Source organism: Bufo gargarizans, chromosome 2 (genome assembly GCF_014858855.1).
Source record: "Bufo gargarizans isolate SCDJY-AF-19 chromosome 2, ASM1485885v1, whole genome shotgun sequence".
NCBI lineage: Eukaryota > Metazoa > Chordata > Amphibia > Anura > Bufonidae > Bufo > Bufo gargarizans.
The window spans coordinates 423,082,808-423,102,245 of NC_058081.1; the positions used below are offsets into that span (position 1 = coordinate 423,082,808).

Here is a 19,438-nt window from a genome sequence, read left to right on the forward strand (position 1 = left end):
AGCACATTCGGAGCAGGAAGGAGGAGCGGCTGCTAGAAGAAACTGGTAGATAATGATGGGGTAGGGCAGCCGCGGACGCAGTTTTAAAAGCGATGACGTCACGAAATATACCGCGGTATTAAGGAAACAGCGATATCGCCGTTTTTTTAATACCGCGGTATATCGTGATACTGGTATATCGCCCAACCCTAGGCTGCCATAGTAACACAAAGCATTTTGAAGACTGATCCGTCTTCAAATGCTTTCAGTACACTTGCGTTTTTCCGGATCCGGCGTGTAATTCCGGCAAGTGGCGTACACGCCGGATCCGGACAACGAAAGTGTGAAAGAGGCCTAAAAGACTTTTTTTTACATTGATTTTATAACATTACAAAGAGTGATGGATGGCTAGATCAATTTCTTGATGCTACAACACAGTTAAGGTACAAAATGAAGCACATAGATATAGTATTAATGATACCATTTAGGGAATATGGTGGTTCAGTGGTTAGCAACAGAACCTTGAAGCAAGTACAACATCTGCATGGAGTTTGTACGTTACATAATGGCAAAGTTTGTATAGCTGAAAAAAATAAATATAAATAAATTATATCCATCCAGTTCAGCCTGTTATCCTGCAAGTTGATCCAGAGGAAGGCCAAAAAACCTTTGGATGTATAAACCAATTTTCCCCTTTTTAGTGTAAAAAAAAATAAAAATCATTCTCGACTCCAATTAGGCAATCGGATTAACTCGCTGGATCAACAACCATTCTCCATAAATCTACTAAATATAACCTGAAATAACCAGATTATTTCAAGTCTCATATTCCACTAACTTGTGACAAAAAATAAAAACTTCCATGAACTCACTATGCCCATCATGAAATACCTTGGGTTGTCTTCTTTCCAAAATGGGGTCACTTGTGGGGTAGTTATACTGCCCTGGCAATTTAGGGGCCCAAATGTAGTGTAGTGTAGTGCAGAAGTGTAAAAAGTGGCCTGGTCATTAACCACTTCAACCCCGCTAGCTGAAACCCCCTTCATGACCAGGCCACTTTTTACACTTCTGCACTACACTACTTTCACCGTTTATCGCTCGGTCATGCAACTTACCACCCAAATGAATTTTACCTCCTTTTCTTCTCACTAATAGAGCTTTCATTTGGTGGTATTTCATTGCTGCTGACATTTTTACTTTTTTTTGTTATTAATCGAAATTTAACGAATTTTTTTTGCAAAAAAATTACATTTTTCACTTTCAGCTGTAAAATTTTGCAAAAAAAACGACATCCATATATACATTTTTCACTAAATTTATTGTTCTACATGTCTTTGATTAAAAAAAAATGTTTGGGCAAGAAAAAAAATGGTTTCGGTAAAAGTTATAGCGTTTACAAACTATGGTACAAAAATGTGAATTTCCGCTTTTTGAAGCAGCTCTGACTTTCTGAGCACCTGTCATGTTTCCTGAGGTTCTACAATGCCCAGACAGTAGAAAACCCCCACAAATGACCCCATTTCAGAAAGTAGACACCCTAAGGTATTCGCTGATGGGCATAGTGAGTTCATAGAACTTTATTTTTTGTCACAAGTTAGCGGAAAATTATGATTTTTTTTATTTATTTTTTTCTTACAAAGTCTCATATTCCATTAACTTGCGACAAAATATAAAAAATTCTAGGAACTCGCCATGCCCCTCACGGAATACCTTGGGGTGTCTTCTTTCCAAAATGGGGTCACTTGTGGGGTAGTTATACTGCCCTGGCAATTTAGGGGCCCAAATGTGTGAGAAGTACTTTGCAATCAAAATGTGTAAAAAATGGCCTGCGAAATCCGAAAGCTGCGCTTTGGAATATGTGCCCCTTTGCCCACCTTGGCTGCAAAAAAGTGTCACACATCTGGTATCGCCGTACTCAGGAGAAGTTGGGGAATGTGTTTTGGGGTGTCATTTTATATTTACCCATGCTGGGTGAGAGAAATATCTTGGCAAAAGACAACTTTTCCAATTTTTTAATACAAAGTTGGCATTTGACCAAGATATTTTTCTCACCCAGCATGGGTATATGTAAAATGACACCCCAAAACACATTCCCCAACTTCTCCTGAGTACGGCGATACCAGATGTGTGACACTTTTTTGCAGCCAAGGTGGGCAAAGGGGCACATATTCCAAAGTGCACCTTTCGGATTTCGCAGGGCATTTTTTTACACATTTTGATTGCAAAGTTCTTCTCACACATTTGGGCCCCTAAATTGCCGGGGCAGTATAACTACGCCACAAGTGACCCCATTTTGGAAAGAAGACACCCCAAGGTATTCCGTGAGGGGCATGGCAAGTTCCTAGAATTTTTATTTTTGGTCGCAAGTTAGTGGAATATGAGACTTTGTAAGGAAAAAAGAAAAATCATCATTTTCCGCTAACTTGTGACAAAACATAAAAAATTCTAGGAACTCGCCGTGCCCCTCACGAAATACCTTGGGGTGTCTTCTTTCCAAAATGGCGTCACTTGTGGCGTAGTTATACTGCCCTGGCAATTTAGGGGCCCAAATGTGTGAGAAGTACCTTGCAATCAAAATCTGTAAAAAAAAATGGCTTTTCCCATTTTTTGATACGAAGTTGGCATTTGACCAAGATATTTTTCTCACCCAGCATGGGTATATGTAAAATACCAGTGACAGGTGAACCTTGTCCGAAGGCAAAAAAATATATATATGTATATCCAGGGAATATACCAGATGAATCCCACCAGACGTGATTCAAGAAAACAGAAAACACTACAAAAGGCGCCACTCCCAAGGATGTAGAAAGTAAAGCGAATGATGATATTAGAATAATAAAAACTATAAGATAATATATAGTGATAAAAAAAATTTTTATGGTACTCTCCTAAGAAGAGATTCCTATGGATGAGAGTGGTAGTACTCACTTCACAGGGGGGATAGTCACAGGATAAAGCTCAAGACACCCGTGACCAACTGCCCCCCTCGCCGGGATCTCCTGTCAGATGATACCAATTGATGGCAGCCAACAGCAAGGCTTCTGATCAATGCAGTTTATTACAATAAAATAGCCCAACGCGTTTTGGAGGTCTTATAATCCTCCTTCTTCAGGGGTATTAAAAAACGAGAATTTTTCAGACATACAGTATTGTTAAATCAACTGAATACAATAAAAGTGCACACTAGGGGATATATAGAAAGTATACACCAATATATATAGTCATAAGTCAAAAAGTAGACATAATATATACACATTCACATATCTCTATCCAAAAACACCTGTGATCATAACTCTATCACAAGTAAGATGAAAATAAATCTAGAACTAAAAATGAAAATACAATGTCAGACTATTATGTATTCCACTTGCAAATAGTGCCCTATAGTAATCGCTAGATACAATATTAACCTAATCCTCACTACAAGAAGGTTTGAGTTAGCAATGTATTAGGACATTAATTACCTTCAGGGGTCTTTTCAAAAGGGTCTCCACTGCTTCAAAAGGACAAGTTCCTTTTAGGTGAACTTCCCCTTTAATGGGTATTTAAATGAAATTCGAGCGGCACATGGAGGTGGCGTCCAGGATGAGGGGGGGGGGGGGGCAAACCGGAAGTGAATGTCCCTCCCAATCTAAACCTAACTGGTGGCCACAATCGACTAAGAATGCCACAATTTAGCCAGCATCCAATATATAGGTTGAACATATATATTCTCAGCCATATGTTCGGGCATGAGACTCTAGTTTGGAGCCAGAAAACAGACCGGATCGCCGTGCGTTCCAGAGTGGAACGCACCGCAACTTCCGGTGAGCGGCCCAGGCGTCACTTCCTGTGCGTTCCACAGTGGAACGCACAGCAACTTCCGATATAGATCGCGGCTCTCTCCTGTATTCCACTGCAGGACCCAACCCAAGAGCTGCCCAGGATGGTGAAACTAATGTGCAGAAGTCACATATGAACAAAGATTCTGCTACATACTGTGCTAGGGGGGGAAAAAGGACAAATGAGAGGGAGTGGGGTGAATTGCCTAAAAAAATTTATTTTTTTTTTTTTATTATTTTGAATTTTAATAAAAAAAAAAAAATATATAATATATAAAAAATAAAATAAAATATAAAGTAAAAAATAATATATAAAATAAATAATAAATAAAAACTAATAATATATATATATATATATATATAATAGAATACATGTCTCTCAAATAATTAATAAAATGATGGGGATAAAGTTAGAACCCATAATCCCTGGAATACAATTGGATAAACCAATGAACCAGTGATATATTAGTAATATATAATGGGATATTAATTAATTAATTCCTTAATAATATTATATTATTACATTAGTATACTAGAAATTAACATATTCCAGGCACTCATTAAGGCCAAATGGTGTTAAGGTGTTCAAGTGGAATATCCAGTACATCTCTTTTTTACACAGTGTCTGGAAACAGTGTGTAACCTGTTCAATTGGTGTCACACGTAGGCTTGTAGGGTCGCTATCATGTACTTTGGCAAAGTGTCTGGAAACGCTATGAGTGAGCACTTTTCTCGTGATATTAGAGCGGTGCTCATTCATTCTCTCACGCAGGGTTTGTGTAGTACGACCTACGTATAGAAGTGAACAAGAGCATTGAAGAAGGTAGATCACATTCATCGTACTACAAATCCATATGTTGTTTGAATGTGAATATTTCGCCATTTGAAGGATTTTTTATGTTCTGAATATCATGTGTAATCATAAGGCAACATTTACACCTACTACCTTTACACTTAAAAATGCCTGGTGTGCCCTTTAATGTTTTGGAAGAGTGGTCTACTTTCGGACAGGAAGGGGCAAGTAAATTTTTCAAGGTTTTCGCTCTACGGAACGCGAGAATGGGTGTGGAGGCAATGCCTTTGTTCAAAAGGGGATCTTTTAGTAGTATTGGCCAATTTTTTCTTAGGATTTCTCGGATTAAGTTATGTTGTGAACTATATCTGGTGACCAGACCTAGACGGCGGACTGAACCAAGGTCCTTTTTTCCAGATGCTGGGTTATCTGTCTTTGGTTGTAAACTCTCTTGTTGGGTAGTTTTCGAGATTCTTTTGATGGAATTTTCTAATAATTTTTTCGGATAACCTTTATCCCTGAATCTCTTCTTGAGGAACCCTATTTGGCTCTTCACAGTGTGATCATCAGAACAATTTCTCCTTATCCTTTTCAATTGGCTGAACGGGATATTTCTGATCCACTTTGAATGATGGCAGCTTGAATATTCCAAATAACTGTTGGCGTCAACGGTCTTAAAATGAGTTTGTGTAATAATTTTCCTGTTTTCTATATTGAGTTGAAGATCTAAAAAAATCACTGATGTAGTACTATATTCCAGAGTGAAGGACAAATTCCAGTCATTTGAATTTAGTTTCTTGATAAAATTACATAGTTCCCTACTGTCACCCAGCCAAATAAAAATAATATCGTCAATGAATCTACGGTAAAATTTGATATTCGGATATGATAAAAGACCAAACTCCTCCTCAAATCTGCCCATAAATAGATTGGCGTAAGATGGGGCAAATTTCGTGCCCATTGCCGTACCTCGAGTTTGTAAATAAAAATTATTATTAAAAGTAAAGTAATTATGTTTTAAAATAAATTCTATGGCCCTACAAATAAAATCCCTCTGGTTTCCTGGCATCCGAGCATCCCGAGATAACGTATACATTATTCGGAACATAAAAAATCCTTCAAATGGCGAAATATTCACATTCAAACAACATATGGATTGTAGTACGATGAATGTGATCTACCTTCTTCAATGCTCTTGTTCACTTCTATACGTAGGTCGTACTACACAAACCCTGCGTGAGAGAATGAATGAGCACCGCTCTAATATCACGAGAAAAGTGCTCACTCATAGCGTTTCCAGACACTTTGCCAAAGTACATGATAGCGACCCTACAAGCCTACGTGTGACACCAATTGAACAGGTTACACACTGTTTCCAGACACTGTGTAAAAAAAGAGATGTACTGGATATTCCACTTGAACACCTTAACACCATTTGGCCTTAATGAGTGCCTGGAATATGTTAATTTCTAGTATACTAATGTAATAATATAATATTATTAAGGAATTAATTAATATCCCATTATATATTACTAATATATCACTGGTTCATTGGTTTATCCAATTGTATTCCAGGGATTATGGGTTCTAACTTTATCCCCATTATTTTATTAATTATTTGAGAGACATGTATTCTATTAATATATATATAATATTATTTTTTATTTATTATTTATTTTATATATTATTTTTTATTTTATTTTTTATTTTTTATTAAAATTCTAAATAATAAAAAAAAAAAAAAAAAATTTTTTAGGCAATTCACCCCACTCCCTCTCATTTGTCCTTTTTTCCCCCCTAGCACAGTATGTAGCAGAATCTTTATTCATATGTGACTTCTGCACATTAGTTTCACCATCCTGGGCAGCTCTTGGGTTGGGTCCTGCAGTAGAATACAGGAGAGAGCCGCGATCTATATCGGAAGTTGCTGTGCGTTCCACTGTGGAACGCACAGGAAGTGACGCCTGGGCCGCTCACCGGAAGTTGCGGTGCGTTCCACTCTGGAACGCACGGCGATCCGGTCTGTTTTCTGGCTCCAAACTAGAGTCTCATGCCCGAACAAATGGCTGAGAATATATATGTTCAACCTATATATTGGATGCTGGCTAAATTGTGGCATTCGTAGTCGATTGTGGCCACCAGTTAGGTTTAGATTGGGAGGGACATTCACTTCCGGTTTGCCCCCCCCTCACCCTGGATGCCACCTCCATGTGCCGCTCGAATTTCATTTAAATACCCATTAAAGGGGAAGTTCACCTAAAAGGAACTTGTCCTTTTGAAGCAGTGGAGACCCTTTTGAAAAGACCCCTGAAGGTAATTAATGTCCTAATACATTGCTAACTCAAACCTTCTTGTAGTGAGGATTAGGTTAATATTGTATCTAGTGATTACTATAGGGCACTATTTGCAAGTGGAATACATAATAGTCTGACATTGTATTTTCATTTTTAGTTCTAGATTTATTTTCATCTTACTTGTGATAGAGTTATGATCACAGGTGTTTTTGGATAGAGATATGTGAATGTGTATATATTATGTCTACTTTTTGACTTTTGACTATATATATTGGTGTATTTTTTTTTGTTTTTTTCTCACAAAGTCTCACTTTCCGCTAACTTAGGACAAAAATTTCAATCTTTCATGGACTCAATATGCCCCTCACGGAATACCTTGGGGTGTCTTCTTTCCGAAATGGGGTCACATGTGGGGTATTTATACTGCCCTGGCTTTTTAGGGGCCCTAAAGCGTGAGAAGAAGTCTGGAATAAAAATGTCAAAAAAATTTTTACGCATTTGGATTCCGTGAGGGGTATGGTGAGTTCATTTGAGATTTTAGTTTTTGACACAAGTTAGTGGAATATGAGACTTTGTAAGAAAAAACAAACAAAAAAAATATATATATTTCCGCTGACTTGGGCCAAAAAAATGTCTGAATGGAGCCTTACAGGGGGGGTGATCAATGACAGGGGGGTGATCACCCCCCTGTAAGGCTCCATTCAGACGTCCATATGATTTTTACGGATCCATGGATCGGATCCGCAAAACACATGCGGACGTCTGAATGGAGCCTTACAGGGGGTTGACCAATGACAGGGAAGTGATCCGGAAGTCTATATGGGTGATCACCCCCTTGTCATTGATCACCCCCTTGTCATTGATCACCCCCCTGTAAGGCTCCATTCAGACGTCCGCATGTGTTTTGCGGATCCGATCCATGTATCCATGAATCCGTAAAAATCATACGGACGTCTGAATGGAGCCTTACAGGGGGGTGATCAATGACAGGGGGTGATCAGGGAGTGTATATGGGTGATCACCCCCCTGTCATTGATCACCCCACTGTAAGGCTCCATTCAGACGTCCGTATGATTTTTAAGGATACATGGATCGGATCCGCAAAACACATGCGGACGTCTGAATGGAGCCTTACAGGGGGGTGATCAATGACAGGGAAGTGATCAGGAAGTCTATATGCGTGATCACCCCCTTGTCATTGATCACCCCCCTGTAAGGCTCCATTCAGACGTCTGCATGTGTTTTGCGGATCCGATCCATGTATCCGTAAAAATCCTACGGACGTCTGAATGGAGCCTTACAGGGGGGTGATCAATGACGGGGGTGATCAGGGGTGATTAGTGGTTCATAAAGGGTTAATAAGTGACAGGGGGGGTAGTGTAGTGGTGTTTGGTGCTACTTTAGTGAGCTGCCCGAGTCCTCTGGTGGTCGATCCTAACAAAAGGGACCACCAGAGGACCAGGTAGCAGGTATATTAGACGCTGTTATCAAAACAGCGTCTAATATACCTGTTAGGGGTTAAAAAAAATCACATCTCCAGCCTGCCAGCGAGCGATCGCCGCTGGCAGGCTGGAGATCCACTCGCTTACCTTCCGTTCCTGTGAGCGCGCGCGTTCACAGGAAATCTCGGGTATCGTGGGAGGACGCGTATATGCGTCCACCCAGAAGAGCAGGGCCGCCGGCAGGACGCAATCCTGCGTACGGCGGTCCTGAGGTAGTTAAGGGTGTTTCAGCTAGGGGGGCTCAAGTGGTTAAAGAGCTGAACATTGACTTATAGGATAGCTGCCTTACATCTGATGGCATTAGAGGCAGAGCTTGTTAAGAGCTTGTTTTCATCCCTCTTCTTTATCACGTTATACACTGCTCATTTCCATGGTTACGACCACCTTGTAAGGCTACTTTCACACTGGCGTTGTGAGATCCGTTTCAGGGATCCCATAAACTGTTCAAAACTTATCCGCTCAGAATGCATCAGTTTGGCTCCGTTCCGCCTCCATTCCGCTCTGGATGCGGTCACCAGAACGCAGCTTGCAGCGTTTTGGTGTCCACCTGGCGATGCGGAGCCAAACAGATCCGTCCTGACTTACAATACAAGTCAATGGGGACGGATCAGTTTTCAGTGACACAACATGGTGCAATTGAAAACGGATCCGTCCCCCATTGACTTTCAATGTAAGTCAGGACGGATCCGTTTTGTCTTAGACTTTTTTTAAAAAGAATAATGCAAACGGATCCATTCTGAACGGATACAAGTGTTTGCATTATAGGTGCAAGCCAGCGAAGGAGGCAAGAATAGACAATCACTAGTATCAGATTAGTATGTGCCTTGTATTAAAGGGGTTATCCAATCCTATAACAAGCCCCCTATATGCCAGGCCCCCACACCTAATATACTTGGCTGGGTTCCTGCACTTCTCCCCGTGCACAGATGAAAACATCCAGTCTCGGGGGAGCAGCCAATGGCAGGCAGGGACAAGCTTCCCTAGTATCGTGGGGCGGCTAGGCAGGCTCGTCCCTGTCCCTGTCCCCGCCTGCCATTGGCTGCTCCCGACACCGGATGTTTTCACCCAAGCACGGGGAGAAGCTGCAGCAGTGGTGCGAGGACCCAGGTAAGTATATTCAGCATGGGGGGGCTGGAATATTGGGGGGGGGGGGGGCCTTTTTATAGGATTGGATTATCCCTTTAACTTTCTCTACATGATAAATGTCATCTGCTAAAGTGAGACAACCACTTTTAAATATCAGCAAACAGGGTCTCTCTATGTCATTACTTAATTCTCTTAGGATATTCGGGTGTATGCCATCTGGTCTATTTTAATGCTGCTGAATTGCTTTCTGGGTCAGACAGGTGACTTAATTGTGAATTTACTTTAACACACCTCATCCAATCTTTATTTTCCTCCCAATTTTCCTACACTGGAGAAAAATAATATTTAATATACTCACTATTCTCCACATAGCTCTCAACAACTCATCCTTCATGACATAAAGGGCCAACACTTTCAGGTTTAAACTTTTTACCAAAGAAAGAACATTTTAGGATTAGTTTTGTTTTATTCTCTTTGGCAATAAGTCTCTCTTCTACAGCTTGGCTGCTTTTATTTGTCTTTTGCATATTCTTTTTTTCCCCATATAGCTTTTCAATGTTTCCTCCCTATCTTCCTGTTACTGTATATTGACTTAAAGGCTCTTTTTGTCATTTAATGCTCCCTTTACATTTGTATACTAGTCTAGTATGTTACTAGTATGGCTGTGACCCTATAGTCGGATCCTGAAACAGATGGGAAAATGCAATCAACTTTAGTTATTGAGGTACAGCCCATCCCTACGATAGAGCATGTGGCCATCCCAACCTCCCTACTCTCTGGCTGCCTTTCTGGTGTGGCTCGTGGCACAGGTAGTATTTCAGAAAATACTACTTTTGAGGTCCTTGCCCCTAGAATCATTTTTAACCCCTTCCTGATGCAGTGATTTTCCATTTTCGTCCCTTGCATTCCTGGAGCGATAACTTTTTAAATTTCATTTTCCCATTCACATAGCCGTAAAACAAATTCTACTATCTAATGGCATCATAGAATGTAGTGGGAAGCTGTGGTAAAACGACTTGTGCTCCATTCTCCAAGTCAGAGAGATATATGGATATATTATGTGTTTTTCTTGTGTTTTAACCCTTAAGATAGCAGAGTTATTTTTTTTTTTTCCTTTTCCCCATCTTCCTTGAGCCATGACTTTATATTTCTGTTCACATAGGTGTATGAGGGCTTAGGCTACTTTCACACTCGCGTTTTGTGCTGATCCGTCATGGATGGATCCTTTCAGATAATACAACCGTCTGCACCCGTTCAGAATTGATCCGTTTGTATTATCTTTAACATAGCCAAGACGGATCAGTCTTGAACACCATTAAAAGTTAATGGAGGAAAGATCAGTTTTCTATTGTGCCAGATTGTGTCAGTGAAAACTGGTCCGGCCCCATTGACTTACATTGTGTGCCAGGATAGAGCAGTTTGGCTCAGTTTCACCAGACTGCTTGCAGCTTTTTGGTGTCCGTCTCCAAAACGGAATGGAGACTGAACTGATGCATTCTGAGCAGATCTTTTACCATCCAGAATGCATTAGAATGCAAATAGATCAGTTTTGGACTGCTTGTGAGAGCCCTAAACGGATCTCACAAACGGAAAGCCAAAACGCGAGTGTGAAAGTAGACTTCGTTATTGCGGGACAAATTGTACTTTCTAATGCCACCATTTATTATGGCATACAATGTAGTGGGGAAAGAAATTGCAAATTGGGTGGAAATGGAGAGAAAAAAACGCAATTCCTCCACAGTTTTACGGGTTTTGTTTCCACGGCATCCTGTTTACAGAAAAACTGACCAGTGCCCTTTCATTCTCTGGGGCAGTACAATAAAAAAAAAAAACATAAGTGTTATCGTTTTATGTCTAAATAGTGTAAAATAAAAAAAATATATAGCTCTCAGAACATGGAGACAAACATTTTTTGTTTAAAAACTGATATTGTGCTAAAGCGAAACACAAATATATATCACATACACACACACATATATATATATATATATATATATATATATATATATATATATATATATATATAGACACACATACACACACACATTAGGTATTGCCACGTCCGTAACAACCAGCTCTATGAAAATAGCACATGACCTAACCCCTCAGCTGAACACCGTAAAAAAAAATTATGAAAAATTACATCACACAAACTGCAACAACAAGTGATCAAAAAGGCGTATGCCAACAAAAATAGTACCAATCAGACCGTCACCTCATCTGGCTAAAAAGGAGTCCTTACCTAAGACAATTGGTCAAAAAAAAAAAAAAAAAGCTATGGGTCTCTGAACTAAATCATCATTATTTCGGTTTCAGAAATGCTATTATTGTGTAAAACTTAAAGAAAAAGAAATTAGGTATTGCCACGTCAGTAACGATCTGCTCTATGAAAAAAAACATGTTTCATGACATAATCCCTCAGGTAAACACTGTAAAAATAAATAAATAAAGTGTGCCAAAACAACCAATCTTTTGGTCCCCATGCCCCATAAAGTGTAATAATGAATGATCAAAAAAAAAAAAATCACATGTACTCAAAAAATGGTACAACTAAAAACGTCTTCCTGCAAACAAGCCAGTGCACAATTGGCAGAAAAATAAATATATAAAATAAGGCGTTCAAAAAATGGATACAAAAACTTAAATTTTTGCTTTCAAAAATGCTTTATTATATAAAACTGAAACAATCATAGAAAGTAGAATTATTTTATATAAAATTGCGTCCGTAACAACCTGCTCTATAAAAAAGAAATAGCGCATGAGGAAGGTGGAGAGTCCTTAAAAATTATTTTAGGGAGTTAGGTCAAAAGCTTAGGGCAAGGACCACAAAGGTAGTAGTCACATTAATGGTGGAAATTTCTGAAATTAATTATCTTTGTCATTTTTTTGGGAATCAAAGAAACCTGACAAAATACTTCCCGTACCACAAGCCACACAAGAAAGGCAGCGGGAGATTAGGGAGGTTAACAAGTGGCTCAAGAACTGGTGTAGGAAATAGGAAGGAGGGGTTTGGGTTCCTGGAGAACAGGGCCAACTATCGTAGGGATGGGCTGACCTCAATAGGGATGGGGCAGCTGTGTTGGGGGAAAAGTTGGCTAGAAGGTTGGAGGAGTGTTTAAACTAGGGACTGAGGGGGAGGGGAATTACGATATAGGATGGGAAGATAGTGCAGATAGAGACCGGGGGCAAGGTAGTGGGACTGGGGGAGGAATGGAAGGAGGGAGTAGAACAGTTCAGAAGGAAAGGTGTAGGGTTAAAAAAATATACATAAACCTCTTAATTGTATGTACAGTCGTGGTCAAAAGTTTTGAGAATGACACAAATATTAGTTTTCACAAAGTTTGCTGCTAAACTGCTTTTAGATCTTTGTTTCAGTTGTTTCTGTGATGTAGTGAAATATAATTACACGCACTTCATAAGTTTCAAAGGCTTTTATCGACAATTACACAACATTTATGCAAAGAGTCAGTATTTGCAGTGTTTGGCCCTTCTTTTTTAGGACCTCTGCAATTCGACTGGGCATGCTTTCAATCAACTTCTGGGCCAAATCCTGACTGATAGCAACCCATTTTTTCATAATCACTTCTTGGAGTTTGTCAGAACTAGTGTGTTTTTATTTGTCCACCCGCCTCTTGAGGATTGACCACAAGTTCTCAATGGGATTAAGATCTGGGGAGTTTCCAGGCCATGGACCCAAAATGTCAATGTTTTGGTCCCCGAGCCACTTAGTTATCACTTTTGCCTTATGGCACAGTGCTCCATCGTGCTAGAAAATGCATTGTTCTTCACCAAACTGTTGTTGGAAGAAGTTGCTGTTGGAGGGTGTTTTGGTACCATTCTTTATTCATGGCTGTGTTTTGGGGCAAAATTGTGAGCGAGCCCACTCCCTTGGATGAGAAGCAACCCCACACATGAATGGTCTCAGGATGCTTTCCTGTTGGCATGACACGAGACTGATGGTAGCGCTCACCTTTTCTTCTCCGGACAAGCCTTTTTCCTGATGCCCCAAACAAATCGGAAAGAGGCTTCATCTGAGAATATGACTTTGCCCCAGTCCTCAGCAGTCCATTCACCATATTTTCTGCAGAAGATCAATCTGTCCCTGATGTTTTTTTGGAGAGAAGTGGCTTCTTTGCTGCCCTTCTTGACACCAGGCCATCTTCCAAAAGTCTTCGCCTCACTGTGCGTGCAGATGTGCTCACACCTGCCTGCTGCCATTCCTGAGCAAGCTCTGCACTGGTGGCACTCCGATCCCGCAGCTAAATCCTCTTTAGGAGACTATCCTGGCGCTTGCTGGACTTTCTTGTACGTCCTGAAGCCTTCTTAACAAGAATTTAAACTCTTTCCTTGAAGTTCTTGATGATCCTATAAATTGTTGATTGAGGTGCAATCTTAGTAGCCACAATATCCTTGCCTGTGGAGCCATTTTTTATGCAACACAATGATGGCTACACGCTTTTTTTTTTTTGCAGGTCACCATGGTTAACAATGGAAGAACAATTATTTCAAGCATCATCCTCTTTTTAACAGGTCAAGTCTGCCATTTTAACCCAATCAGCCTGACATAATGATCTCCAGCCTTGTGCTCGTCAACATTCTCACCTGAGTTAACAAGACGATTACTGAAATGATCTCAGCAGGTCCTTTAATGACAGCAATGAAATGCAGTGGAAAGGTTTTTTGGGGATTAAGTAAATTTTCATGGCAAAGAAGGACTATGCAATTCATCTGATCACTCTTCATAACATTCTGGAGTATATGCAAATTGCTATTATAAAAATTTAAGCAGCAACTTTTCCAATTTTCAATATTTATGTAATTCTCAAAACTTTTGGCCACGACTGTATACCAATGTCAGAAGCCTGACTAATAAAACTGGGGAACTGAAATTAGTGATGTGTGAGGAGGACTATGACATAGTGGTAATAACGGAGACATGGCTGGATGATAGCTATGACTGGGTACTTAATGTACAAGGTTACAGTCTGTTTAGAAAGGATCATCAAAACCGGATAGGGGTCTGCCTTTATGTAAAGATCTGTCTAAAGCCCACAGTTCGAGAAGATATAAGTGAGGGACTTGACCATGTGGGTGGAAATACATGGAGGCAAAAATAAATTACTAACAGGAGTTTATTATAAACCACCTAATATACCAGAGTCCACAGAAAATCTACTACTAAAGGAGATAAACGAGGCAGCAAATCATAATTAGGTGGTTATTATGGGGGACTTCATTTACCCAATCTCAAAGGAAACAACCAAATACAACTACCTTTCCCAACTGGCTCAGAACCCAACTAGAGAGATGGCAATACTGGACTTCGTATTAACCAATAGACCCGACAGAACAACAAGTGCGCAGGTTGGGGGACACCTGGGAAATAGTGACCATAAAGTAATAACCTTCCAATTATCATTCAAAAGAGTGTTTCTACAGGGAGGAACAAAAATACCATACTTCAAAAAAGCTAAATTTAGCCAACTAAGAGAGGCCATAGGCGCAACTAACTGGGACAAAGTCCTCAAAAATAAAGATACCGCCACAAAAAGGGATATTTTTAAAAGCATCCTAAAATCTAATTGTGAGCGGTACATACCTTACAGGAATAAAGGGTTAAGGAACAATAAGAAACCAATGTGGATAAATAGAACTGTAAAGCAAGCAATACATGACAAAAAGAAAGCATTTAAAATCACTAAAACAGGAGGGTAGCGAGGAAGCACAGAAAAACTACAAAAGGAAAAAAATTTAATGTAAAAAAACAAATAAAAAACCGCCACTAGAGACAGATTAATTGCCAAAGAAAGCAAAACTAACCCTAAAATTTTCTTGAATTATATAAATGGTAAAAAAGTATAAATCTGAAGGTGTCGGCCCTGTACAGAGCGAGACGAGGAGAAAGCAAAGCTATAAAATATTTTTTTCTCCACTGTATTCAATGAGGAAAATAAACTTAAAGATGAAATGCAGAATGTAAAAGTAAATTCCCCATGAAAAGTGCACTGTCCGACCCAGGAAGAAGTACAACAGCGACTTAAAAAGATTAAAATAGATAAAAATAACCAGGACCAGATTGCATACACCCCTGTATCCTAAGATAATTAAGTAAGGATATTTACAGACTCTATACTGGACCGGAAGTGTTCCACAGGATTGGCTCATAGCAAATGAATTATAGGCTGGTAAGTAACATCTGTTGTGGGTAAACTGTTTGAAGGATTTCTAAGAGATGCTATCTTGGAAGATCTCAATGAAAACAAACAAATAACATTAGCATGGATTCATGAGGGATCAGTCATGTCAAACTAATTTAATCAGCTTCTATGAGGAGTTAAGTTCTAGACTTGACAGTGGTTGTCGTATATCTGGACTTCTCCAAAGCATTTGACACTGTACCACATAAAAGGTTAGTATATAAAATGAGAATGCTCAGACTGGGAGAAAACATTTGTATGTGGGTAACTGGCTCAATGATAGAAAACATAGGGTGGTTATTAATGGTACGCACTCAGATTGGGTCACTGTCACTAGCAGAGTACCTCAGGGGACAGTATTGGGCCCTATTTTCTTCAATATATTTTTAAGGATCTTGTAGAAGGCTTGCACAGAAAAAAAATATATATTTTGCAGATGACCCTAAACTGTGTAATGTTATTAACACTGAAGAGGACAGTATACAGCTACAGATGGATCTGGGTAGATTAAAGGGTTGGACAGAGAAGTGGCAGATGAGGTTTAACACTGACAAATGTAAAGTTATGCACATGGGAAGGAATAATGCAAATCACCCGTACATACTAAATGGTAAAACACTCAGTAACGCAGACATGGAAAAGGACCTAGGAATTGTAATAAACAGCAAACTAAGCTGCAAAAACCAGTGTCAGATAATGGTTTGCATCAAAAGGGGCATAAATGCCTGTGATAAGAACATATTCACAGGAGCCCAGAACTGTACTCAGTGTGGTCTGACTAGTGACTAAGGCAGACAGAGTTGGAGAGGGCTCAGAAGGGCAACTAAAGTAATAACTGGAATGTGGCAACTACGATAACCTGAAAGAATATCAACATTAGGGTTATTCGTTTTAGAAAAAAAGATGACTGAGGGAAGATCTAATTACTATGTATATATTTAATCAGGGACAATACAGAGATCTCTCCCACCATTTATTTATCCCCAGGACTGTGACGAGGAGACATCCTCTGCGTCTGGAGGAAAGGTTTGTACACAAACATAGAAGAGGATTCTTTACGGTAAGAGCATTGAGACTATGTAACTCTTTGCCTGAGGAGGTGGTGATGGTGAGTACAATAAAATAATTCAAGAAAGGCTTGGATGAATTTCTGGAGTGTAATAATATTACAGGCTATAGCTACTAGAGATCCAGGGAGTTATTCTGATTGCCTGATTGGAGTGGGGAAAATTGGCTTGTACCTCATTTTTTATTATTTTATTTTTTTGCTTTCTTCTGGATCAACTTGCAGGATAAACAGGCAGAACTGGATGGACAAATGTCTTTTTTCGTGCCTTATATACTATGTTCTCCTACCTGGAACATCTTGGCATTAATTACAAGGCATCCAGCAAATTATTGTTTGGGATTTTTTCTGCTCGGATATATAGTGAATGACATACTAAGTTTGCCCTGTATTCATCTCCTAGACTATATTGATTTTATGCAATGTTCGTCTCTTGTGTATCTCGAAGTGCAATATTCTTTTCTTTATTGGCTCTTGTATGAACGCTTTGTGGGCAATGGGACAAAGCGCTTCTCTTTTCCTTTTCTTCTTTCCCCCCCTTTAAAATAAAAAAATAAAATACATTTAAAAATTACAAAAAAATTTAAAACTAAAAAAACGAAACATAAATGGGAGAAAAAAAAATATGCAAAAAAAACATAATATAAATAACACAAAAAACACTATTTTAACATACTACATGAAACGCCCCTGAAACAGGTGAAAATAATTATATATATATATATATATATATATATATATATATATATATATATATATATATACACACACATACATACATATATATACACACACACACCCCTAAAGAATTATTAGGAACACCTGTTCTATTTCTCATAGTTTATGATAGTCTACCAATCACATGGCGGTTGCTTTAATGCATGTTGGGTTGTGGTCCTGGTCAAGACAATCTCCTGAACTCCAAACTGAATTTCAGAATGGGAAAGAAAGGTGATTTAAGCAATTTTGAGCGTGGCATGGTTGTTGGTGTCAGACGGGCCGGTCTGAGTATTTCACAATCTGCTCAGTTACTGGGATTTTCACGCACAACCATTTCTAGGGTTTACAAAGAATGGTGTGAAAAGGGAAAAACATCCAGTATGCGGCAGTCCTGTGGGCGAAAATGCCTTGTTGATGCTAGAGGTCAGAGGAGAATGGGCCGAGTTGATAGAAGAGCAACGTTGACTGAAATAACCACTTGTTACAACTGAGGTATGCAGCAAAGCATTTGTGAAGCCACATCATGCACAACCTTGAAGACGGATGGGCTACAACAGCAGAAGACCCCACCGTATTCCACTCATCTCCACTACAAATAGGAAAAAGAGGCTACAATTTGCACAAGCTCACCAAAATTGGACTGCTGAAGACTGAAAAATGTTGCCTGGTCCGATGAGTCTCGATTTCTGTTGAGACATTCAAATGGTAGAGTCCGAATTTGGCGTAAACAGAATGAGAACATGCATCCATCATGCCTTGTTACCACTGTGCAGGCTGGTGGTGGTGGTGTAATGGTGTGGGGGGATGTATTCTGGGCACACTTTAGGCCCCTTAGTGCCAATTGGCCATCAATTAAATGCCACGGGCTACCTGAGCATTGTTTCTGACCATGTCCATCCCTTCATGACCACCATGTACCCATCCTCTGATGGCTACTTCCAGCAGGATAATAAACCATGTCACAAAGCTCGAATCATTTCAAATTGGTTTCTTGAACATGACAATGAGTTCACTGTACTAAAATGGCCCCCACAGTCACCAGATCTCAACCCAATAGAGCATCTTTGGGATGTGGTGGAACGGGAGCTTCGTGCCCTGGATGTGCATTCCTCAAATCCCCATCAACTGCAAGATGCTATCCTATCAATATGGGCCAACATTTCAGCACCTTGTTGAATCAATGCCACTGAGATATAAGGCAGTTCTGAAGGCAAAAGGGGGTCCACCGTATTAGTATGGTGTTCCTAATAATTCTTTAGGCGAGTATATATATATATATATATATATATATATATACATATACACACACACACTAGTCTATGTGGCATTTAGGAACAGGGACCCCTGAGGAAGCCAGCAGAGACTGGCGATACGCGTTGGGCTTTTTTCCTGACCATCACGCATACCCCCACTATGTCATCCAAATGATAAGTATTTTAGTCCTCCATTTTTGCTGTGGGGGCTTATCTGTGTTCTTGTGGTGAGCCAGGGTGGCATGTGTATATGGTTGATTCACATGGCCTTGATTTGTTGTATACAATTATTTTAAAGGGCTTCTGTCACCACCCAAAAGTCATTATTAATTTTTTGGCTACTTAAAATCCTTATACAGCGATTTTTCAATATATAGTGCTCTTTGCCTTTTTCGTTCACTAGTTTCTTTAAAAAACAGACTGGCTGGCCCTGTCTCCGTTCAAAGTTTCACGCCTGCGCCATACCGGTCTTCAGTCGGCGCAGGCGCGCTGAGAGGAGGACGCTCGCTCGGCCGCTCCTTCCTCAGGCAGGCACGAGATTTCGAACGCCGACAGGGCCAGCCAGGGAACGAGAGCGATCGCTGGCCCCGTCAATCAACAGGAGGAGGCAAGGTTTTTTTTTAAAGCAGGATGCGGCTGCTACCAGCAAGTAACCGCTCTTACTTGCTGGTAGAGAGGTAATTTACATATTATAAAAGTCAGTTTTTTAAAGAAACTAGGGCTGCAG

General features: G+C 39.8%; 1 protein-coding gene across 8 annotated transcripts in view; it reads right to left on the reverse strand.

Annotated features, from left to right (window-relative positions):
• FBXW11 (F-box and WD repeat domain containing 11) overlaps positions 1-19,438 on the reverse strand; it is a 510,738-nt gene that overhangs the window by 420,642 nt on the left and 70,658 nt on the right. For 2 of the 8 annotated variants that reach the window (XM_044280898.1, XM_044280899.1), the window contains one exon: positions 17,029-17,276. The exons of 5 other annotated variants lie outside the window; for them this stretch is intronic. In XM_044280898.1, the coding sequence (XP_044136833.1) occupies positions 17,029-17,037 (9 nt within the window). In that variant the 5' untranslated portion in view covers positions 17,038-17,276. Of the gene's footprint in view, positions 1-17,028; positions 17,277-18,088; positions 18,145-19,438 lie in introns of all 8 variants that reach the window. One more of the 8 variants, XM_044280897.1, reaches the window with a different exon arrangement.